General features: G+C 37.9%; 1 protein-coding gene across 6 annotated transcripts in view; it reads left to right on the top strand.

Moving 5' to 3' along the window:
• The window catches only part of GRIA4 (glutamate ionotropic receptor AMPA type subunit 4), a 217,097-nt gene that overhangs the window by 141,488 nt on the left and 50,574 nt on the right, over positions 1-25,035 (top strand). For 5 of the 6 annotated variants that reach the window (XM_005516223.3, XM_005516224.3, XM_088067640.1 and 2 more), the window contains exons 5-10: positions 679-732; positions 2,694-2,852; positions 4,636-4,803; positions 6,380-6,484; positions 11,776-11,886; positions 19,368-19,574. In XM_005516223.3, the coding sequence (XP_005516280.1) occupies positions 679-732; positions 2,694-2,852; positions 4,636-4,803; positions 6,380-6,484; positions 11,776-11,886; positions 19,368-19,574 (804 nt within the window). Of the gene's footprint in view, positions 1-678; positions 733-2,693; positions 2,853-4,635; positions 4,804-6,379; positions 6,485-11,775; positions 11,887-13,215; positions 16,269-19,367; positions 19,575-25,035 lie in introns of those variants that run through there. The other variant, XM_005516225.3, reaches the window with a different exon arrangement.

The raw sequence follows: 25,035 nt of genomic DNA, 5'->3' as shown, positions 1-25,035 counted from the left end.
CTTTTTTCAGCACATTAAATGATACTCAATTCATTACAGAAATTGCAATAACATTGATGCAGCGTGCAGGTGGACACAGTTTTTGTCTAAACCCTCTGGTTGATCTTGCCATATAGTGGTTGTTATCTTTTCTGCATCACTTGATGCTATATTTTGGTTAAACACTCAGATAACCTCGCTCTGTCCTTACTCATGCCCATTCCCAAAGCCTTTAGTGTTTTACTAAGAGCTGAATAACACTCTTAGTATTTGACCATGTCAGGAGAAAACAGCTTTGATCCCAAGAGATGAACCCCCAGTTTCATTCATAAATTCTGCGCTGATTTCAAACAACAAAGTAAGTCAGTGGGTAGGCTTTCTAGCTAATGTGAGTTCTCCTCCTTCTGAATTTGTATCCCATAGATAATTGCTCTATTTGGTAAAATAGTATACAACAGTAGCATTTTCAGTACAGAAGGCACTCAGATTACCACTTCTTTACTTTACTCACTGTAATTTTAACCTTTTCCCATTATTAAGCCCTTGGAAAGTTATAGCTATGTTATTATAAAAAGACTCCCAACATTATACTACCGGTGCTATATATTTTGGTTTATATCTAACTTTCTATGAAAACACCTTTATAGAGAAAACAGCATGACATTGTTTTTCCTTTTTTGTCTTGTTTCTCTCCCACAGATTGTGAGCGTGGGAAAGCATGTTAAAGGATACCATTATATTGTTGCCAACCTGGTAAGATACTTTTCTAGAATTATACCCCTGCTCGGTAAGTGAAACACTCAGTTTTACTTTGAAGTTATAGCACTTCAGACAGCATTTCCCATTTGTCTCTAATATGTGCTTGTAGCTAATACATTCTTTATGATGTGTAAAAGAACTTGGGTTTCTTATTGCAGCCATCTAGATATGGAGGGCACAAAAATATAGTAAGTAATACTCTTAAGTTTTAGCAAAATCAAAGTAGGAGAACTGAAACATGTATCTTGAAGCTGAATTAGAGTTTACAGAACTGAAGTGATTTTTGACTCATCTTTTTCTTATTAGTAACATAAGAATTCTAGAGGTAACTCTTATACATTCCCCAGGGAACATTTATTTTCCGGTAAGATCAGCTATTTCCAGTCAAATTACTAGTTCAGTATTTTTACTTTAAGGCTAAACTGGGCATTCACACAGCTAATGTTCAGAAGAGGGCAAAGAAAGAGCAAATTCAGTATTTTATTATTTAAATGACTCATTCTTTAAGCCAAAATACCTGCCTGGCAAAGCACAGTGAATGTAGGACAGAGTCTAATGCATGCTTTAAACTGCTTTCTTTCTACTCTCCCTCAAGGAATTTTAGTTGACGTGAAATATTTTATTGTGCTTTGCTGCACTTGAACCTTAACTTAGTACCACTTCAGATTATTTTTAAAGCCTCAGGTGTTTCAAATGAGATGTCTGTACTCTTAGGTCTTATAAATGAGATTTTTTCAGCATTACAATTTTATTGTTCCACAAGTAATTTTTCTTATGCAAAGTAGCTTCTGTAAACAAGGAATTGGATGTTGCAGTAATCATCTACTGAGGTATGCAGTGGAGATGGGAACATCTGATCTATTTCAGCAGGGGCACACTTTGTTATCTAGTGTATGTTCAATTATGGGTAATATGACTTCCCGATGCATCACCTTTTATATTTTCTGTCAGTATCCCTTAGGACATGAATCAAATCTCTGTCCTTAACAAGTGATTTCCCCTAGGATATTGGGTCAGTAGCCCAGTACCCCACAGATTATTTTCCTCAGTATTTCTAGATTTGTGTTTTCACTTGTGTTTTCACTGATAAATATCAATCAGAGGAATTTACGAAAATTTAAGTAAGATACCTCTGAGCTAGCCTTAGACATAGCAGCTAGGAAAGGAGGAGATTTATGCTTCCTTCTTAGTGCTTTAGCAGTTTGCATTATGCAGTTTATTGAAGTTCAGTTCTGTCTCTAAAGGCAAATTCTAGTGGAGAATTGTGCTGAAGAGATTTGCCAGAGAAACTAAGAGGTCAGGAGGTATATGTGCTTTATCTTCTCTAGAGTCTTGGGGTTAACTCTAGATTTTCAATATATAACAAATCTAAGAACTACCACAATCCTATTTAACAGAAGTGTTATTCTGATGTTGTTTTCCTTGCACTGAAAATTTGATTCTCATGTGCTGTCTCTGCCTTCTAATGTCTGTTATATTATCTCATTTTCAGCCTAAACAATGAATCCTGGAGTAAATGTATTTACAGAATAGTGTTGTTCATTTTTTAAACATGCAAAAAAAGAGGGATGCATATTTTAAAGCACTAGTACAGTGCTTATTCCAGTCTGACAACTTTGATGGAAATTGGATTAAGCCTTTAATATTCTTCAGGCATTTTTCAGTTGATCTGCTAAAGGCACTTCTTCAAAAACTGTCTGCCATTCCCAACAATGCGTTGCTTAGCTGTCAAGACCACCCTAGCAATAATGTGGCAAATTTATTTCTTGGCTTTTTTTTCTTTATTACACAAATGGAAGTTAGGAATGAAGGTTCAACATTATTCTCTGGTTTTAAATTTTGCCTTCTAGTGGAACCCTGCTGTTGTACATTCTTTATTCTGCTATGCTGACCTAGAACAGATTGGACCCACAGTGGTGTAGGAGGGCAAACAAAATCTTAAATTGATTTTCTAGGGATTCAAAGATATTTCTCTGGAGAGATTTATGCACGGAGGAGCCAATGTGACTGGATTTCAGCTAGTGGATTTCAGTACCCCAATGGTAACTAAGCTGATGCAGCGCTGGAAGAAACTGGACCAGAGAGAATACCCAGGATCTGAGACCCCGCCAAAGGTACTCCCTGATCTGAAGCACTACCAAAGAACATTCCAGTGTTCTAATTTCTGATTAACGTTGTTGAATACATGAATGAAGACTTTAATATTTAGGCAGAGGAGAAGGCAGTTGATCTTGCTATTACTGGCCATTAATTATGCCTATCCTTACATTTGTATGGTGGAAACAAAAACTGCAACACATTTTGCTGATGTGCTTGAATGTCTGTTGTCACTTATTTTCCAACTTCACCCCTTTACTGACAGCAGTTAAAGGTCAAGTGCTTAACTGACGACTTAATTTCAATAAATTTTACATTAATTAGTCTAATTATCTAGGTTTCTTTGGAGTGCAGCTCTTTCCTGACAGATGAATTCTTCTGGATGAGATATTACTGTAACTGTAAATTTGCTGCCTTTAAATTTTCATACGGAGTTCCCTCTGGAAATTTTCCACCTCAAAACCTCACATAGAAATCACATTCAGGCATGATTTTAAAGTTAAATCCCATACCAGTGTTTCCCTATCTTAATCCTTCAAAGACTGGTAAGAAAATATTTCTTTGACATATAATTTTCCTGGCAGCACAAATCACAGAAATATGACTTCATCAAAGTAGTTCTGCTTTTATATGTACTAATGCACACCAGACATGCTTGAAAATGGGCCCCTTTGTGCTAGGCACTATGCAAAGATCAGCAACAAGCCCTCCCTTGGTTTGGACATTGGGAGCTTGGCAAAATCTAGACAAAGTGTCAGCATGGGTAATACAAGACATAGCTACAGAATTCAGGGAAATTCCAAAAATGTATGTTAAAAAAAAAAAAAACAAACCAAAAATCAAGGGTTTGGAATGCAGACATCCCCAGTTACTGGTGACAGGAGAAATTCTATCTATAAGACTTCTTGCCACAAAAACAAGATTATTCTGTCTGCTTCTGAGAAGTCAACATGATTAAGTGGAATCACACATAATTCATCTAGGGATAACCAAAATTTGAGGTTATAAAGATAAATCATGTCTCAAAGACCTTATAATCTGCAAGAAAAAGGAAAGGAAGGAAATTAGATTTGAATAATGGAATTTGAATTTTGGAAGTTAGAGAGCATATCAATAGCAGCCCTGGGCATGTGAACAACTTTTCCTGATGCGTTGTTTTTATCAGAGGACCATCCTGAGAAAACTCCCCTTTGTCTATGTGGCTCCAGGCTAACATCTGGTGAAGCCTTGTTCTAAATGTTTCGTTTGGCGTGTTATCAACCTAAAGCAGTTGCTGTTGTTAGTGTAGAAACACAGAGTGCTCAGGGTACGTATCAGGCAGAGAGCCAACACAGGTTTTCTGACAGGAAGAACCTACTATTGATCATTCTTAACAGTTCCAATAACCTGGATGGCTGGGCATTAGTTGTGCATTTTTTCAGTTATATTTTCTCAGCAAATTACTGTTTCTTTTCTTTTGAGTAAGTTGGGTGGATGGGGATATTCCATATTGTATAAGTCAAGTGAGAAAAAAAAAGAAAAAGAAAAATACTTGAATATTTCAAGTTTAATTTGTTTTGTTTTTTTTTAATTAATTCTTAAGAAGCAGATTTTTCTACCCTTAGGAAATACAATTTTAAAGCTGTACCTACTGAAATGTCCTGTATTTGTCACTTAGACTAAATTGCTTTTGATTTTGAGGAGAGCTGTTTTCTAAACAAAGGTGTAGAAACTGCTGCATAATAAATCAAACTAGAATCATCTTGACACAGCAGATTTTTTTTGTCAACTCTGAAGGGCTGTGTTTGTCCATCTATTTAGTATACATCTGCATTGACATATGATGGAGTACTTGTGATGGCTGAAACTTTCCGTAATCTTAGAAGACAGAAAATTGATATTTCAAGGAGAGGAAATGCTGGTGATTGTCTTGCCAACCCTGCAGCCCCATGGGGTCAAGGGATTGATATGGAGAGGACATTAAAACAGGTAAGAGTAGGCTTTATTCCAGGGATCTTTTAGAATTTTGGATGCCAGTTGCACACTATGTGACTTGCAAAACAGTATGCACAAAGGTAGTAATAGGAGACAGAAAATTATTTTTCACTTGGAAATTGGAAGCAGCCTGGGCTGTTCAGGTTGTTCTGATTTGTAGCTTGGAACAAAGGCAGAGAGTACCTACTGCTATTTGAAGCTACTATTAGATCTTTTGAGATAGTTGGAACTTCCTTCACTGCACTGCTGAATTCATTTGTTACTACTGCAAATAACCTGGCTGTACAGATATTGTCATTTAAGAAAAAAGGTATAACCACATAATATAACCTTTCAAATATGTTTCTGTCATCTTCAATAACAGTAGACTTCTCCCAGGAAAATCACATAGGTAGTTTTGGGGTTCTTTTCTTTAAAAAGAAATAACCCAGAGCTATTGTTCTCTGATGTCAGGATTTTGAATTCCTGATGAATATGGATGCCTAGAAAGTTCCAGATCTCTGTCAAGACGATTTAGCCTTTCCTTTGAATGGGACAGTAAAGAAAATAAAAATCCTGCAGTGGAATTTAAATCATTGCAAATGAGCAGACTCCACTCGGGAGAAACTTCTCAAAAGTGACTGCTGACAGAGCTGGCAGCTCTCTGCCTAGAAGCCAGGGTTTCAGTCCTGGAGAAAAATCAGCTGAGATAGAAATGGACAGAGGGAAAAAGTGATTTCAAGCCATCTTGATTCTTAGGGAGAGAAATCAAGCATTTTGTATTCTGTGCAGATGCACAGATCAGTAGCAATTGAGAGAAACATTAAGTCAGGCTTCTGCGTTCAGGCAGACAGCATGAGACTTTCATGGACAGATCCTGATAAAATCAAAACCAGCAGCAATATGGCCACAACTTCCTTGGGACAAGGACCACAGCTTGGGCATCCCTCAGTGACAAAGTACTGAGAGAAAGAAAAAGTGTTCTGGATTCAGCTGAGGCACAGGTGGTGGGAAACTGCCACAGCCAATTGTAAGGCTTCACATCTGGCCTTCTTCATTTGAATGCTTTTAAAACACCCTTTTCAAGCCCTATCCATATCAGCCCTGTCTTATCTTCCCTGATGGTAAACTGTTTTCCTGGGGCTAAGGTTGTTAAGTTGACCTTGATGAGCCATATATACTCAACTTGTACCTTTAATCCAGTGGAGTGGGAGCTAAAAAGATGCATAAGCTCGGGCCAAACTTCCTTTAGGTTTTTTTCATATGACCCCAGGAGCGATGAGAATAGTAAAAATGTATTTCTATTTCAAACCTGCAGCTGGAAGGTGTTGAGCTTCACAGCATGAAAGAAGAGAAGGTCCACTGTGTGTCTTTGTTAGCAGTTAGATACTGACATATCTAAGCCTGTTTTGTGCATGGTTTGACAGGAAAAAAGAATATGAAGTAGCCAGCTTTATTTCTTTGAACTGTTCTACAGTAGTGTTTTTATGGTAATCTAAGGATGTAGCCAGGATAACTTGCACTGCTCTGTGATGTTTGAAATAAAGAGCATAAGACTGGATCTTCATGGTGGTTTTTCTTCCATTTGTAGGTTCGAATACAAGGTTTGACTGGAAATGTTCAGTTTGACCACTACGGTCGCAGAGTCAACTACACCATGGATGTCTTTGAGCTGAAAAATACTGGCCCTCGGAAGGTATGTGCTGACATTGCTGTCCTCATATCATATAAATGAGTTGTGTACAATAAATCAGTTATGCAAACTTACACTAAAGTGGACTCTGCAGTTTGGAAAGGTATAATACACCGGATATGTCTGGTGAAACCATCTTTTAGCTGCATTTTCTACTAGGTGCTATTATTCAGTGCCTCAAATTGGGGAATACAAAAGCAAGTGTGCATCTTGGAGTGGTGGGATGTCAGTGAGTCAAGCATACTAAAGAAAGCCAGGTGGATAACATATTGCTAGGCTGCTGGGTGATGGAAGATGGTCAGAATTCTGAATGGTAGATATTTCATGTACCTTATCCCAAGATTTCTGTCTTGAAAATTACTTGCATTTTTAAGCAAGCTGATTTGTATATTCTGTGTAAACACGAATCATAGGCTATAATTAACAAAGGGCTTTTAAGGGTGAGAGGACAGAAGAGGAGAGAGGAGAAAGAGTAAATTTTCTGAATCCTTAAAATTTTCTGAAATTTATTGCAGTATCTAATCCTGTGTGCTTGATTGGCTTGGTTGCTTGTAAGCAAATGCACATTAACACATGTCTAAGCAGATCCTTTATGTCTGAATGCTCATTATCACTCAACCCAATCACTTTGAAAAGATAAGCCTGGGTACTTTGTTGATCTTTTCTCTTTTGTGCTGAAATTTGTCCATTTATTATAGTATAAAACAAATAAAAGCAGAAAACCTACCCAGGCTCAAGGATTTTCATTATTTTGAGTCATCGTGGCCTATTTTGTTTGCGAGGTCATCAGAACAAGAAAAGGGGGCAGGTGATGGTGATGGCTGCTTGAATAAGGCCAAAGCAATCAAAATTGAGCCAGGGGAGAGAAGCACAGTAAATAGTACCACAGATGAGCTGTGTGTCCCTGGAGACAGTTACCTGCCACAGTGCTGAGGAGGCAGAGTTAAACTGCAGACCCAGAGCAGAATTACACACTTGGATGAAAAATTTGCCACTATATCACTGTGTAGAGCTGTCGACTGAAGCAAAGCATGTGCCTGCATATAAGGCCTGTTGGTGCAGTTGTCTTTTGAAATCATGACAGATGGCTGAAGAATAAATTGGGAAAGGTGAGTTTGTCTTTCATCTCTTTGGAAGTCCACTATCTTGTGCCAGAAAATGTGTCTGATCTTGCTACCAGCCCTGCCTCCTTCCTATCTCCTCTCCGCACCTTTGGCGGCCAGCAGGATATATGGGTGGCTGGGGTGCACTGGAGGAAAGAGTGAATTATGGCCTTTCCATCCCCTATTCCCAGCTGTACAGGAGGGAAGACAAGGTGCAAAGAGATGTGTTTAATTAGGTCACAACTTGAGAAACTCGTTAGGGAACTTGGTTGTCAGCAAACTTTTGAAAAGGGTTGATGTTTCAAACTTTGTCACCTGTTATAGGAGAGGTGCCTGTCTGGCACCACTGCAGGGATGTCCCCATCCTCTCCTCTTGCCTGCAGTTGAAGGGGAGTGTAATTGCAAACAGAGGAGCTATGTCTGTGCTGTGCTAGAGGCCCAAGGTGCTTTTTTTACCTTTCAGTCATGCCTTTCTGCTACTCCTAAGTCATTACCTGTGTTTGATATAACAAGTCATAACAACTCTGACAGATCTGGCTGCTCTGAAGAATTTATTTCACATGTATTAGATAGTGCTTTATATGTGATCATTGGACCAGTTCTGTGGTCCATCCTGACAAATCCTATATAATATGTGAGAAATGGCTCTACTTAATTGAACTAAGAGGCCTTCACTATTAATGTCTTCTCATGTCCAACATAACGTGACTTATGAGTCACCCAGCACTATCCTTTCAAAACTGCCTTTCCAGTCAGAGTAACGCATGGCTCCAATCTTTAGAAAAGTGATTTTTGTTGCCCACAGCTTTAAATATGTGAAGGGACCATTAAAAAAGGGCACAGCTAGACAGAGCAGACTTCCACATAGTTTAGTAAAACGGGAAATATTAGCCCATGCTCATGTTAGTTTCATTTATGCAGCACCTCTTACTTGGTTCTTCTCTGCAGAGCAGTAACAAAACCTGCTGGTGATGGGAAAGGGTAGGAGGATGAGGATCACAGAGATGTAATGGAATGGATCCTGTGACTTGAGGGTTGTGATCAAGTGATACAGGCTTTTCATTGGTCTTCAGGGACTGGACTAGAGGCAATGAGCACAAACTGAAACACGGGAGGTTCCTTCTGAGCATTAGGAAATACTTTTTCATATTCTGAGAGTGGCCAAGCATTGCCACAGGTTGTGCAGGAAGTTTGTGAAGTCTTCATCCTTGGAGACATTCAGAAGCCGTCTAGACACAGTCCTGGGCAACTGGCTTTAGGCTGAACAAGGGGTTTGACCAAATGACTTCCAGAGGTCCCTTCCCAGCTCAGCAATCCTGTAATTGTGTCATTCACCATCCTTCCTATCACCAAAATAAAAAGTAAACAAAGCATATACATCACGTGCACAAGATCCTCTAAGATTTGGCTTCTGAACTCCAACTTGGCAACATGTAAATTAATAATCAAAATGTTTGAGTATTCTCTTGCCCTCAGTGGCTTGTGAGCTCCAACAGGATCACTTAAGTGGTTACTGCAAGGTACACAGGCCTTCAGAAAGAATGCTATTCATTCAAATGCCAAACTGTTATGGCAAGCTTACTTTGAAGTTAATATTTTTGCAATGTTTTCCTAAAAGATAAATTCATCCTCTGTATGAGTGGATGCAAGTGCTATGAAGTTCAGTTGCAACCCAAAAAGAATTGGAGGTACTTTTATAGCTAAATTCAATCCTTTCCGTTGAGGAGTTCTTTTCCTTGTGGAGTTGAGGTATTTAAGGGAAAGCATACCATTATTTAGTGCTCTCAAAGTGACTGTGTATCTCTACTTTTACACAAGTGTCTTGAAGTATCTTTCATATTTACTCAGTAACCTTGTTCAAGAGTTACTTTAGTGCAGGTTTCTATCAAACACATACAAGCTCACCCCAATACACAAAAGCTTAAATTCCTTTAAAAGATGTCTGTCATTTCTCAAATAATGCCTTTATTGCTGTCTGAATTTTCATATAGTACTTACTTCTGTAGCACAGTACCTCATTCATTTTATGCTTTCCTTTTGAGCTTATAGCAGTGAAGAATGGCGCAATGAAAAATCATCATTCACTATCATAGTAGTTCTCTAAACTGACAGATTTTGGTGTACATATTTTGCCTTTAGCTGGTCACGGTTTTTTGACAAGAACTCCACATTTTCAATAATCAGCTGTATCTGTGGCTGTATGGCTGTGTGGCTGAAAAAGAATATTTGTTAGCACTGCATACTGCTAGGAAGAAAACCTTCCTCTTCACTATATCAGCACTACTGACATTTCCTGTTAGCTGCAGACACCTAAATCAAGGTTCCAGTGCTGTAAGAGCAATTGCAAAAAGAAAAGGAACATTTCAACTAAATATCTCAGAACTTGTGCATGGACAGTTTGTGCTTGCTTGCTTCACTAATAGAAAAAAAATCTGTTCAGTCAAACTACTCTAGGGACTGTTAAAATTACTTGCCTCTCCATGCATTTTTTGCAAGAAGGAAACTAATGAAACAGTAAATGTAAAAATCAAGAGGAAGGGTGACTATTCTAATAAAATACAGAATATACATATATATAACGCATATGAGACAAGAACCAGAAGCACGCCCCTGCTCTTTCAGTCTCTCACATCACTGCATTGAGCTGAGCATGTCATGGTGGCAGAATCCTATGTGACAGTGAATTTAATCAGGGTTCTACAATAGTGTTGGAAATAATATTGACTGTGTAACTGATTTGATCATTTAGCCAGTTTCCATCATAATGAAATTTTGCATCCAAGGCACAGAGTGTCCTTTGGTCCTGACAATTACATTGAAGCTCTGCCTGGAGCCCACTTTCCACTAAAATTCCTGTTCCTCTTCTAGTAAGATAGACAAGGCATTCCTCTCTCCCAACTCTTGGTCTCATGAACTCCTAATTAATCAAGGAAGGGGGAAAGGGGCAGTTGCTACTGACTGGTCCCCAGGTGCTCCGGAAACTGAGCTGTGCTTGGTTGAATTGCATCTCTTTGATAGAAACCTTTTAAATCATGTGTCTGTTAAATCATGCTGGGAAGAAAGATCAGTCTCCCAATTCATTAGGCTGTCAGCAAGCAGGGGAGCCTCTTGAGGTGGGATTAGAACACAGTTCTACTGACACGTTTGTGTTAATCTTGTCTATTTGACATGGAGCGGAGTGCTGTCAGTGCTGGGTCAGAGGAAAAAGCCCCAGCAGCCTTGTCAGTGGATGCACAGAAAACCATGATCTATCCACAGAAAAGAGAATGGGCAAGAAGGGAGAAAAAATAGGTTCAGGGGTTCTTCCTCTATGGGATTACAAGAACAACTGATTCAAATCTCACTCTAGAGAAGTTCATTGCCAGCAATGAACAAAGGGAGCTGTTTTACCTTAAAGCTCTTAAAGCTGCTCAGGGAAGGGTTATGGCAGCCTAAATGCAGCCAAGGAGAGAAAAACCTGATTTGTTCCACCTCCCTGAAGGCATTTCCCAGAGATATATTTAGGAAGAATTCAGTCTCACTGTGCTTTACAGTCAGTGGGAAAAGCAAGCACCTTTCTAGGAGGGATGCTTATCCTGCATGAGCTGAGTCACTGTCTGCTGGTAATGTCTGTCCTGTGAGTGTAAAGTGTAAATAACAGGGCCTCTAATGTAGGTACTAAAAGGTCAGTGCTAGCAGTTAAGTGGAACAAGCCTGGTATAAATCCTGAAGCTGGGATCTCCTGGGAAGCCCAGGATGGAGCAAGGAATTGAGATCAGCCATGGGATTGCAAAACTGTCATCCAGATGTCTTTCATCCCTCTGTCTTTCATTTCTCTGTCTAAGATCAAAAGATCTGGAGGACTAACAAATGAAAATATTCTTGTGGGGAGAAAAAATTCTTATATCTCATTTATGCCCCAGGAATGCTTCAAGCTAATGAAAATGGGATTTACCTTGTGTCTTGGGTTGAAGTAAGCAGCCCAGATCATTCAGGAGCCGCGAAGTGGAGGTGCCACCAGGTCTGTCCCTGTGCAGCAGGGGTGCAAGGTGGTACACTCAAAGTGATAGATGTTTACTCCCATATCTAACGTGACAGCACTTCCTTTGGACAAAACCATCTTTGGATTGCTCGGTTGTTCTCAGCATAGTTTATTTTGTAGTTATGCAGAATGTAGACCTTACTGCAAATGATATACATTTTGTTTTGCAGGTTGGTTATTGGAATGACATGGATAAATTAGTTTTGATTCAGCATGAACCTACACTTGGGAATGACACTGCAGCCATTGAGAATAGAACAGTAGTTGTCACTACAATTTTGGTAAGGTGTTTCTTTTTTCAATGCTTATACTGGTGTGTGACATAATCTCATTTCTAGTTATGATCTAATTTAGTCTGCCAGTTCCTAGGTTAGTGGGAGGATGAGAGCCATATATCTTAATTATACTGACTGTCATGTCTGCACAGATTTTTTTTTGGTATGCATTTAATATAATGATTCACTTGAAATCAGGTTTTTAAAAGTGTGTTGTGGTAATTTTTTTCTCTTATTCAGTCTTTCCTATTTTTTACTAACATAAGTCTCAGAGATATGAATTCTTACAACCTCTGATTGATAAATCTTGACTCACAAGAAACTTGAAGAAGAAAAAAACCCAAAACCTTTAAATGACAAAATAGAAGAGAGGGTATAAAATGAGAGTACTGTAATGCCAGTGTCCCTTTTTGTTGGCAAATTTATTGTAGTACCAGTGTCCCTTTTTGTTGGTAAATTATAAACTCAATAATTGACTTTAGTAAGAACTAAAATGCTAAGTAGTATGGTTCAATCAGCCAGTCAAAACTGGATTATCTGCTATTAATTGTGAATGAAAACATGAATTTAGTAGATGCATTCTTAATATGTTTATTTAGCATTGCAGTAAAATTTCCATTTTAATAAAATCTAAATAGATTTGGAGGTTGATTTTCTAGGATTATTGTGTTTTTAAAGAGTGGTTGCAAAGGAGAATGAGTTGCTTCATTCATTTATATTTTTAATTCACAATTTTTCAAAGCAATTGTTTATTACAAATCCGTATTTTAAACAAAATATTTAACATTTTTTCCTCTGAAGTCAGACATGCCCTTTAAAGCTGATGTTTATCAAAGCCAACTGGCAAAGGGTGACCTTTACATGACCGCTTTTAAGATTTTACATTTCAGTTCACTGCCCTTTTCACCTGCTTCATTTAGACAAGACATGTTAACCCAATAAACTGTGTCTTAAATGAGAAGGAATATTCTGTAGGTGTTATTAAAAAATAATTTTTCTAACTCAATACAGAGTTTAAAGTAATCCAAAGGAAAGCATCAAGACATTTTCTAATTTAAAATACAGTTAATCACCAGATTTTCAGCAGTGTGTTTATGCATTAAGTATGTCTTAACAAATCTCCTGTTGAAGGTTATCATTCCAGGATGCAAAACAACCAAACTACTTTACAGGAATTCAGAATGTAACTCCTAACCAAATTGTGTAACTTTTCATTTTATTTTTGCATGGGAAATTTTAAATATATGTATCTTTCTCCTAAAAAGAAAAAAAAAAAAAAAAAAAGACTCGGTGATGGAAAAAAAATATACTTCAGTTCAGTCCTCCTCTTTTCAGCCTCTGATGAAGAATCCTATTTTAAGAAATTGATCAAGGAAGAAAAGAGTTCCAAGATGCTGCGAACATTCCTAACTAAGGCTCAAGTATTAACCACCAGTCTAGTAACATTGAGCTAATTTTTCCATATGGATTACTGTTCCTCTGACTGGATGACCAGGCACTGAACCACCAAGAAAAGTTCTGTGACTAATCTGAAATGTCTAGAACAGATGATGTTAACCTTCAACTTTGCCAAGCTGAGAAGAGAACGATGTGAATTACAAGCTTTCAGTCGAAATTTTCCTCTCAAACCAATCCTGATACCTTTGACTGAAGCTCTCACACATGAATACTGTAATTTCCATAAATAGCTCCAAGCTTAGGAGAAGCGAGTAAAATATAATAATGAAAAGTAATAGAAAAGGTTTCTGTTCACCAGAAAGGAAAAAAAAGGAAAACGAAAAAGCTTTTAAAATGTGTTATCTTGCCTGTCCTGTTTGCATTGAAGCATTTTGATGTGCATAATAAATGTTACCTTCAAAAGAACTTTTCCAGCCCCTGTATTGAAGGGACTGGTGGGATCATTTGCAAAACCAAAAAGCTGAATTAATATTCCAAAGCATGCCCTGTGTTTATGCAGCATGTGATTTTTGGATAAATGCAATGAATTGAAAGCAGCGCAGCTTCTTGACCAAAACTGTCCCCTTTCCATGTTTCAAAATCACAGTGCAAGAGAAATATATTGGAATTTGGTTTGAATAAGAATATATGGTGAATTCTGCCTTATCTTGTCCATCTCCCATATGCTCCTCTGGGATCTGCACACATGATGCTGAAGGCAGAATGGAACCATGATTCTTAATACTGGCCTGCTAGGGCAATGTATTTAGCATCTGCAAGCATATGATCACACACACAAAGAAAAGAAATATTTAACTAGAGTAAATTTCAGAGTCCTGTTATTTTTCTCTTCTTTGTTATGTTGCAAATGCCACAGAGACTTTTTTCACCTCTTCACTTCCTTCTTCACGTTGAAGGGAAGTTGAACCATTGTAGATGACACATATAATTTTGGTTGCATGCATATTTTCCAACATTAAACTGAAAAGCTTCTGCAAGCAGTGCTGTCACTTTTCAGTCTTCAAGGACAGATGTCATGGCAGCATAGGAAAAGCTTACAGGTTTTCAGCATGCCTTGCTTTTTGCCTAAAGCCAAATAGCACAAGTTGATTTGTCCTCTGTTTCTTCAGCTTTTATGTGTCTATGCTTACTTTGCCGTAGTGTGGCTGTATGGCTGTTGCATAGAAACTGCATTATAATGAATTGATTAGCTCTGCACTCAAAGAACTTAGTACAGTGTTTTCTACTAGGCAAAATGTTTTCTTCATTTGTAACACAGTGAGAGCAAGTAGAAGTTATTTTACATATTTGGTTTAGCCTATCCCCAGTTAGCTGTGTGGTGCAGTAGCAGCCCAGAGAGAGGAGGCAGCAGGGGCAGCTGATGTTCTTTACCAGCTGCCATTTGTAGTTCCTATTCTGCCCCTCATGTGATGCACAGCCTCCTGCACTCTGGAAAGGACAGATTTCCTCCTACCTGTGCAGAAGCATTCCCATTGGGGTGGGATGATAACACCTCCAAATGCACAGTAGGCTCACTGCATGACTGGAGAAGGGATGTTCTTCGCAGCCCTGCTCTAACACTAAGGTAAAGTGAGGGACTTGTCTACACAGGGCGGATGATCATCTCTAATTTCGCAGGTTCAGAAATATGGTTACGAGTTGTTGAGGCAGAATTTAGGGAAGTAGGCTCGGAAGACTAATCCAAACTCTCCCAATACATTTCATGATACAGCCAACTCTGTACTTAACTCTGAAACTGCAAAACTTAAAAATCACAAAATTCCTTTAAAACCAAAGCTTGATGATGAGCTGCATCTACATCGTGGCTTACAGTTCAATATCTTAATGAGATAGCTGTTGGCAGATTAAGTTTCAGGGGCAGGATCCAGTTCACAACCAAGTCACCTAGATGCAGATGACTTCACAAAGGGTATTGATTGGGTTGCATTCAGTGACATTTAAGATGCTCTAGGATATACAGCCTGTGCCCCATTTCTTACACTGGCAGGGTGACCCTTGCCTGTCTCATGCTGTATGTGTGACCTCTCCCTCTTAATGTTTTAGCTGGTGTATGTACTTTTCAGGCATGTGGGGTAAGTTTTGCCCCAGGTTTGTAAGTCCACAAAGATTTAGACATTGTCTCAGTGGCCCATAGGTGGATGCCTTATACTGAGGGTATCAGACCTATCCATAAAGGCAAGCAGTAAACACCTGCAGAATAGCACCTTGGGGTCAAGCAGGTCACCTTAGGGCATCTAAGATAATAGGCAACCTTCATTAGGTGACTGAGAATCACCATCACTGTTTTGACTGATATACTCTTGATAGAGTCTTACCTCAGAAATTCTAATGGTAGCCTTTTTCACATAATAGAAAAATATTTTTTCATTAGAAACTTTATCAATTGAATTCTTCAGTAGACTGGAGAAAAAATTAAGTTTGTTGCATGAAAATAATAAAGACTTCAAACCGAATCCTGGACACTTTATTCAGAAAAAAAAAAAAAAAAATAAAAAAAAGGAAAAAGGAAGTCACCAAAAAAACCTTCCATTGACATTTACAGAAGTCTCTTTCAGAATAAAGTGTGATAATGTGTCCCACACCTGTTCTAAAAAGCAGAAATTTCCTTGCACAGGGAAAGGAAACTTTTTTTGTCACTTTTAAAAATTATTTTTGCAATGGTGAATATTTTTAAATCCACTTCAGATTAGGAAAACCAAGTTTAGATCTGTTTGTTATTTGGGTTAGTTACTTTGTACGGCTTCCCTTATAGTATGAATCATCAGTTGTGAGCATTTAACTGTACACATGAATTTGTGGCAATGTGGTGGAATGATTTGTTTACATCTATAAAGGTAATTGTTGCAGACATCAACTTGTATTTGCAAATGTTAACTATTGTTATGAAATTGTGAATTATATAAGTAAAGCTTGCACCATTTCAAATATCTGTTCTGTGCTACTCATTGGTCATTTCAATGTGGACTTTTCCTTGATTCACTACCCCATAAAATACTCTTAAGCAGCTGAAATCTTGCAAATATTGCAATGTTAAACCTCATTCACCAGTAAGTCAGACGTGTGGTTTATATCAGTAGGTTAAAAGCACATAGTCCAAAAATATAGTTAGCACAAAAATGGTGGGGAGAGATAATCTTTCTATTAGACAAGAATAGCTATAACTGGAAACAATGAGAAAGCAGGCCTCTGTTTTCAGCTATTTCAGCTGATTTAATAGAAGATATTACCTCTCCACAGACGACTTGCATCTCTTGATTTTTAGACTACCGTGACTACACTAACATTACTATTAACTTGGAAAATGCTATTTCAACGGATTATACAGAATAAAAAGGTCTTTTTGAGTGCCACAGATAGAAAAGAGCATCAAGATGTGGCTAAGTACATGCTATTGATCAAGTCCGATATTTCATGGCTTCACAGTGTGACCTTGAAAGTTCATCTGTGTAAGTTACTTGTTAGCAAACCAGTAAAACTTGCCTTTTAGTGTCTTTTTATTATAAGAATTGAACACCTCATCAGTTTGAAACACCCTCAAAGTCTGAAATGGACAGGATTTAAAACTAGGGCTACTATCTGATGTATTTTTTTAAAAAAAAGTCTTTATCAGAAACTCATTTGCAGTCCCACCTACATTTCCCCCATCAAATTCTACCTTGAAAATAGAAAGCTGATTACTTGGCAGGTAAAGTAGGCATAACAATTAAAGAGGTATGAAATAGGTTAGGAGGGAAAGAGCAACATAGGAAGCAAATGGTAGCAGGCATTGCTGTTATCTGTAATTGTACCATTTCACACTGGCAGATCATATTCAGTTGCTGCTACTTTGAAAGCAGTCACAGCAAAGCATGCTACCTTACTCTATAAGATAATTGCATTACAAAAAAATGCTCCCTGCTGTATTTTGCTCTAAATCAGTGAGATCAGTGTAAAAAAGGGTGGTGGATGGAGAAGAGAACCAATGCAGTTCCTCCAACTACTCAACAGATCTTGGTGGTCACTCCACTGGATGAGATGGCCTCTGCTTGTACCTACCAAAGACAGTATTGGGCTACCCCACTTCCCTTCTCAGTGCTCCCTCACAGAACTATAGGGTAGGAGGGCTGAAGTTCACTCAACTTTTAACAGAAAAAAAGAGGCGTCTGTCACTTGGCTTTGCTATGCAGAAGCAGTTAAAATGTTTTTTTTGCAGCAGCCCTGCCAGTGGTGAGGTGCAGGCAGAAGCACGGTGTCTGGGTTTTGGAAGAAGGAGCAAGCTGACTTGGCACACTCTGTGCCCGTCTTCTTCAAGTCCATCACCAGAATGATCTCCTGATGTGACTCTAGTTGCATTCCTTTGGCTGGGGATTTATGGCTGAATCAGAATAGCTAGAAATCACTAACTCTGGTCTTTGGAAAGCAAAATGGCTTTTGAGGTGCAGCAAGAAATATAGCTGAAGCTTGTAAGGAGAGTTCACAAATGTAGGACAGTGGACAGACTTGGCTGCCTTCCTAGCAAGCAGTTGGCTAAATCACAGAACAGGACAGAGTATTTTTCACCTTTGTTTATTTTAAACCTTTTTGTGTGCAATAACATATGGAAAGACACAGATTTTGGCTCTTCCTCTCATGCAAACAAAAAGCCTGTGTGAGGTAGGAACATTTTATACATGTGGCCAAAGTACTTCCAAAAATCAAGAACTACTGCAGAGATCAAGATCTCCCTGCTTTTCTCCCTCTCTCCCTCTAGAATACCAATGGTTGAGATCAAGGTGATTTAAGTGGGGATAGGAATTCAAGAAAAGGTGCAGGCTGCTGGTAATGCTCAGCAGTTTTCCTTTGAAGATGCAAACTCAATGCAGGCAAAGGCATTGCACTGCACTCATGTAATACCACCTATCCTCCCTTGTTAGACACCTAATAGAGGTTAACAGATTGTTTATTACAGGTGATGTTCTTGTAGTTTCAGTAAAGCAGATGTTGTTGCACTACATGTTTAAAATTATTTTTATTTTTGTACTAATTATATCTGTAGGAAAGATGTGAATAGGCCAGGGTTAGTGTCAAACGACCAACATTTGCCAGGGATAGCACAGAGAAAACTTAAGATGCCAGTATTTTGTGATGTAAATTCAAACAAAGGGTGACCTAAGTCACTCTATATTAGACAAATGTTTAATCTGGAAATTTCATCCATTTCTCTGAATATGAATTATGTGAAGTGATTTAAAATACCATCAGAAAGTATAGTTTTACTTAATAATCTCTAAAGTCTGAATTCACACAGAGCTAAAAAAAAAAATTACCTTGATTTCCCAATTGCATAACGTTCACTATTGTTACAGTATGGTTTATACAGGGAATGCAATAACCACTCTTCAAGACAGGTTTTATTCATTTTCAATGGCACTCACTGTCCCAAAATATTTGGTACTTCTTTTTCATACAACATGTAAAGTCACTGACAGCTTAATGCCGTTCTTGTCCATGCATATCACTTAAGTTCATACTAAATGACCTTGCAGAATCTGCACCGTTTATTTTAAAGGGAAGATACATATTTCCTTGGGAATGAATTTCTGTGTTCTCACTAAAATGTGTGTAGCCTCCTAGGACCTATACATTCTAAACCTCAATACATGAAGTCACTCAGGCTCTGCATCTGAAATTTCATAGGCAGTAACCCAAATGTGTTAGAGGATATTCTTACTCACTGGAGTCAGAAGTCTACCTTTTACCTTCACGATCTCACAGCCTTTGCACTGTATAGGCCCAGCCTCTATTCACACTTTAAATTTAGCATTTACTGCACTAAGGTCTTCCTTTTAAAACGGTCGATAATTCTTGTGAAATGTATAATCCAAATTAGTGTAAAGAGTATACCTTGCCAGAAGGATTTCTGTTCCTACATTTTAATTTAAATGTGCTAATACTGTCCATGACCTTTTTATAAAGTGTGTGTTGTTCAGTCAGTTCATGACATGTTTGGTTTTTTTTTCAGACTATATTCGGTACACTTCTCCTTTACAGTTCTACTTCTTTCATTATAGGAAGCCCCATATGTTATGTTCAAGAAAAACCATGATACGTTTGAAGGGAATGACAAGTTTGAAGGATACTGTGTAGATCTGGCATCAGAAATTGCAAAACATATTGGTATCAAGTACAAAATTGCCATTGTTCCTGATGGAAAATATGGAGCAAGGGATCCAGAGACAAAAATCTGGAATGGGATGGTGGGAGAACTTGTTTATGGGGTAAGCATACCAATTTTTGAAGCAGGATTTAATTTGTCATAGTATAAGTCATAATATAGGAAGTATATGTGTGTTTTATTTGATCTTGGGGTCACAGAAAAGAAACAGAATCTTGTTTCAGATCTGTGTGTTTTCACTTATTTTCAAGATAAAATTTAATAGTTTCATGCAAGTTCTACTATTTATTCAACTAGTACATTGAAACATTAGAACATCCAGAGTTTGAATACCCTTAAAAATTCTTCAGTGTTAGAGACCATCTATTCCTGATACTCTGTAAAACTTGGTTGGGAAGAATATCACTCATTAATTCATTTTCATGGAATAATGGATGGACAGATCTTTTTAAAAAGATGGGATTCTTGGTCTAGTTTGAGAAATGAAAAATCCACCATCATATATATTAAACATAGGTAATAAACCACTACAGACAATTCACAATGAAGACAGACTTTCAAGATGACCTTCAATAACAAAATTTAAGAGAAAACCTGGTAAGTTTAACAACTGAGAACATTATGTTATAGACTGATCTGGAGAAGGACTCTTCAGAATACCATAATAGTTAGTAATTCTGTTGACACATAATGTTCCAATATGTAAAGAAAATAGCTCCAACAAGACTAAATAAATATTTGCAATATCTGGTGTTACCAAAAGTAGAAAAACTCAGAGCTGAGCTGGCTGATGGCTGCAGTTGCTAATATCTGCACTGAGAACAATTCAGAATTCTTAGAGAATATTTTCATTTCAGTGATGGAATAAAAAAAATCCTCAAACTACTAAGGTGTGAATATTTCCACCCATGAACTCCTAACGTGCCTCAACCTCCCCATAAAAAAAAGTCCTGCATACCGGTTGATCCATCCCAAGTTGCATTTTTCACTATTCCATTGACAGTTTGGGCCTTATGTTGCAAAGGCCTCATGGCTTTTGTAGCAATTCCATTTCAGTTCCCTTCTGTCATTTTAGCGTAGCTGATAAATTCTCCATTAGCATCAGTTCAAGGGACTCTGCAGTATGTAACAGTCTCTGTGCTGTAGGAGTGTGAGAAATGTTGCCCCAGAATTTCAGTGATCTCCCCTCCCCATTGGAAAGGAAAGGTTATATGAGGTTCACAAAACTCTCCATGCTCTTGGAAGTTCATGAAGGAACCAACCTCAATTTTGTCTTTAGAGGGTAGAAACACTGAAGTTCACCAAACATGTATATCTGCTTCAGTGGCTTGAAAGCAGATGAACTCTTAGGATATGAAAAGAAAGATTTTTCGGACTTATTTTATCAAGTATGGAGGTTACTTCCTGTCTGGCTTTTAATTGCAACAGCAAATCCATGGACACCAATAGCCAAGCACTGTTCTATACTAGAATGCTTTTTCAATAATCCAAGAAATGTTGCTATTTATGAGAAAATTCTTTTGATCAGCTGCAAAGTGTCAGTGGCCTATCATCTAGTTGAAAATTATAGAGGAAACTTGATATTACACTTTCATTTTCTGTTTGTTTGGGGTATTTTTTTCCTTCTTTTATCTTAAAAAATTTACCTCATCAAACCCAAGCTGCCCTAGGACTAGACTGAAAAAAAAAAGTGTTGTGAGGAAGCTCACACAGATATGTCAACACCCACATCTTTTAACAGAGCTGGAAGCAGTAAAGTTCACAGGCGTGAGGAACAAATTACCCGCACAAAGAAGGCCAGCCCAAAATACAAGGCCAGCACTTCATTTTTTGTAATGGAAAAGAGTGAGGAGGAAGCTGTTTCCGACTATCTGTTTAGGATTGGCTGCAGTGTCTTTGTGATTCTGGGGCTGGGCTCTGGGAATGAGCTGCAGCAAAGCCCTTGGAGCTCCTTTTTTTACTGAAATCAGCTGTTGCCCAGTGCATTTGCTCCACTGCCATAAGGCTCCTTGAGGCTGTATCTATCCTGGAGCATCAGCAGCACCAGGGAGTGCCCCTGTGCTTCAGAATTCACCCAGTTAATCTGCTAAACTGCAAGAACGGTCTCCGGTATGTTTTTGGCCCATAATTATTGTCCAGAACAATTCCTGAGCCCAGCTGGACCCTGGGATTGAGCAGAGACCTTTCCCTACAAGCAGCTTGAATGTGGCCATGCAGGTTTAGAGGTCGGGTGGCTTTCATGGCAGCGACGCGGCCTGCCCAGTGCCACTGGGCCTTAAGGCCAAGAGCTACACCAAGTGTGCTTAATGTACTTTTACAGGTGTAGCTTTAAAGGAAATTGTTCTTTCTGTTACTTACAACATTTTCTGCTAAAGATTTCCACAGGAAATCCATCAAAAGCATCCTCCCTGCAACTTCTTTGAGTCCCTGCCAGACAATTTACAGAGCATCAGGCTCCCAGGTCTATTCCACATAGAGAAAGCAGAAAAATCAGTCAGCCAGAGACTTTGCTGCAAAGCTCTGCTAGAAGAGTATGTTCATCTTCTCTGATAGATTCCCTAATCATAAACACAACTTGTCTGAGTAGTTGGCTGTGTTTCAAGCAAGGCTTTTTATTTGCAGCCAGGACTGGGAGAAAATTTGCAACTGAATTAGCAAGTTGACGAAATTATCTGTTTGGGAAACATTTTACAGCTTTTAATTCCCAACCACATTAATCAGTTTTGCTGTGAACAGTGAGATTGGACCCTTTCTGTACAACACCAAAGGTTCCTCTGCTCTCTTGCTCTTGCCATCATACCCCAATGCCCCTTAGCCCTATCCATATTACTGAGAGTAGACATGTGAAAATTTTATCCCATGTTCTTTAAGACCTGTATGCACCAAAGGTTGTTCTGATATCTGGACACTCAGGTGCTGCACAGAGTCATTCCCTAAACTCCATGGTTGATTTTTCCATCATGTCTCAGAGGAAACATCATATAGAATGCTATGGGGAACAGTTTTGCTAAGATTATACAGAACATTGTGGTGTGGATGGTTGTTTATTTTCCTGTTTTGTTTTTAGCACATTGTTAAAAACTACCAGGAAATCTTGATCATTTATCCCTGATGTATCCAAATGCATGCAGTTGTCCATGTGGATTCTATTTGCCTTGATATCTAGCTCACAGAAGAAATGCTGGCTGGGGATGAAACGCCATTAAGCACATGTAACAGGTGTTTCCAAATTCACTAGCAGTCAGCTCCAATTAAAAATTCATTCTCCTGACACAGAATGCTTCTCTTTCACTGCTTAACACAAAAGGTCACAACTCAATTCTGTTTGAAATCTCAGAGGCCATGAGATTCTGAGATTAACATCACTTTCTGCATGATTGTTCCCAGATAGCTTTACTACATTTTCTCAGATAGCTTTACTACCTTCACAATACCAAGCATATTCACAAGGTTTTAATAATCATATATTCTGGAAAAGAAAATGTCTCTCACCAACAGAATCAAGCTTGTCTCATTGTATAATATTGGAAGGATCCAGAATGCATCTGTACTTGGTAATGGTGGAGCCTTGATTGAAATGCTGTTACAGGCGCATTTGATTTAACTGTGAAGTATCATTAGTCTTTGTCAAAACAGACGTCACTGGCAACAAAATAATTAATTGTTTTTGCACCATAGTTATGTTGTTAATCATTTAAAGCTGTAATTATATGGTGTGCATTAACTGGGCAAAGCACAAATGCTGATAATTATCACGCACAGCTATTTTCATTATTTAGCTTTTGCAATGAAGAGTTTATGTGGGCTTTATATGACACAGAATAGTCTTACAAAAATAATAATACGATCAGTCTGGGGGGCTGTAGTTTCTCCAATTTTTTTGGCATTTAATTATGACTTAGCTATATATTTTCCCTTTAGATTTGTTGGCATGAAATGGATTTATCTACATTATGAATTATCTGTTACTAGATCACTATTGTAAAAAATGCATTAAGTTCCTATTTCTCCTCTTTAACTCTTTCAAGTACTGTAGGCTAGTTCTGATGTTGTTCAAGTTCTGAGTACCCTATTTGAGCATTTAAATTTGCTAAGATAAATCCTCCCCATCATTTCACATATAATATGCAATGTGCTGAGTAGGTATTTAAAATCTCCTCAATTCGCACTAAAATGACAATGTCACTATTCTAGCTTACATTTTGAAAACTAACAACCACCAGGGATCTGTGTTTTAACCCCAGTAGAAATCTACAGACACAAAAAGAACCTGTTAGCCAACACCTTTGAATACGAGTGACCAGGTCTATCATTTACACCACATTAATGAAGATACCACTGTGAGACAAACACAGAGATTGGCAGGAAGAGATCACAATTGCCATGAGTCTTTCACTTAATTAAAGTACTCCACATTAGGCGTTCTCAGTAATCAAAATTTAGAAATACAAATGACTTTGACTGTAATGAAGGAAACCATTCTTCTGGAGAAAGGCTACTTATGAGTAAGATGAAAAACAAAAATAGAAAGCCAGTAGCTCAAACCATCTTTAGACTACATAAACTAAGTTTACTTTATAATATTCAGGCTACTTAAAAATATATTTTAGATATGTTACTCTTCCTCGTATAATAACTGTTTTCATAAAACATCTATTTCAGCCTGACTTAGGTAATTACAAGGGATTAAAAAGCCAAATTCTTTAAAATGTCTTGTATAACAAAATCTAAATTAAAATTCAGAGAATTAGCAGTGTTATCATAAAATTTACCTGAGACATTAGCACCAGAGGTAATTTCTGATACCTTTGCAAAATTATGATTTCAGATGCATAAATTTAATGTCTTAAAATTTAATATCATTACATAAAATCTTGGTGCTTGCATCACAACTATTTCAGAATGACAGATATAATCTGATGATTAATATACAGCCATCTTAATGCAAATGTGCATTTTTGGGCCATTGCACTGGAATGAATCAGTTCTTTTGAATTATTTACAATTGCAAAGCTGCCAAAATAGGTTTAATTTTTTACTACACAATGTTGGTTTAAAATTAAATTCCATAAAACATATATGGCTTCATATGAATTGGCACATAAAATAAAAACCATAAATAATTTCAAATACATTTACATGTGGCAAAGTTGTATGATGACAAAAAAGTTCCACTTCAATATTTTCTTTGGCACACAAGCTATTTACATAACACTTGGATTAAACTATTTGAGCACATCCTTATTTTTCGGCATGTTTTAATCTCATTGAAGCAACGAATGTTCACAAAATACTGTTACTCTCCTGAGCCCATAAGCTGTATAGAAGTCCACACTGGTCACAGAGCACAGATTCTGCTCTGTGACTGTACCTAGACACAGCAGCTTCATGATGATGAACAGGAGAAAGGTTTCAGCAGCTCTTGCACCTGTTCCCCTCTCAGAGGTGCATCCTGTGACCCAGGTCCCCATACAATTCCCATGGGAAGTGCTGCTGTAATGACAGATTTAGTGTAAAAGGCAAGGCTAGGCAAGGAACAAACCTTAATGTAATGTAGTGTCCCT

This window comes from Pseudopodoces humilis, chromosome 2, assembly GCF_049639895.1.
Source record: "Pseudopodoces humilis isolate 2021_Gansu_Grassland_sample_001 chromosome 2, ASM4963989v1, whole genome shotgun sequence".
NCBI lineage: Eukaryota > Metazoa > Chordata > Aves > Passeriformes > Paridae > Pseudopodoces > Pseudopodoces humilis.
This window is presented reverse-complemented; position numbering and strand designations above follow the sequence as displayed.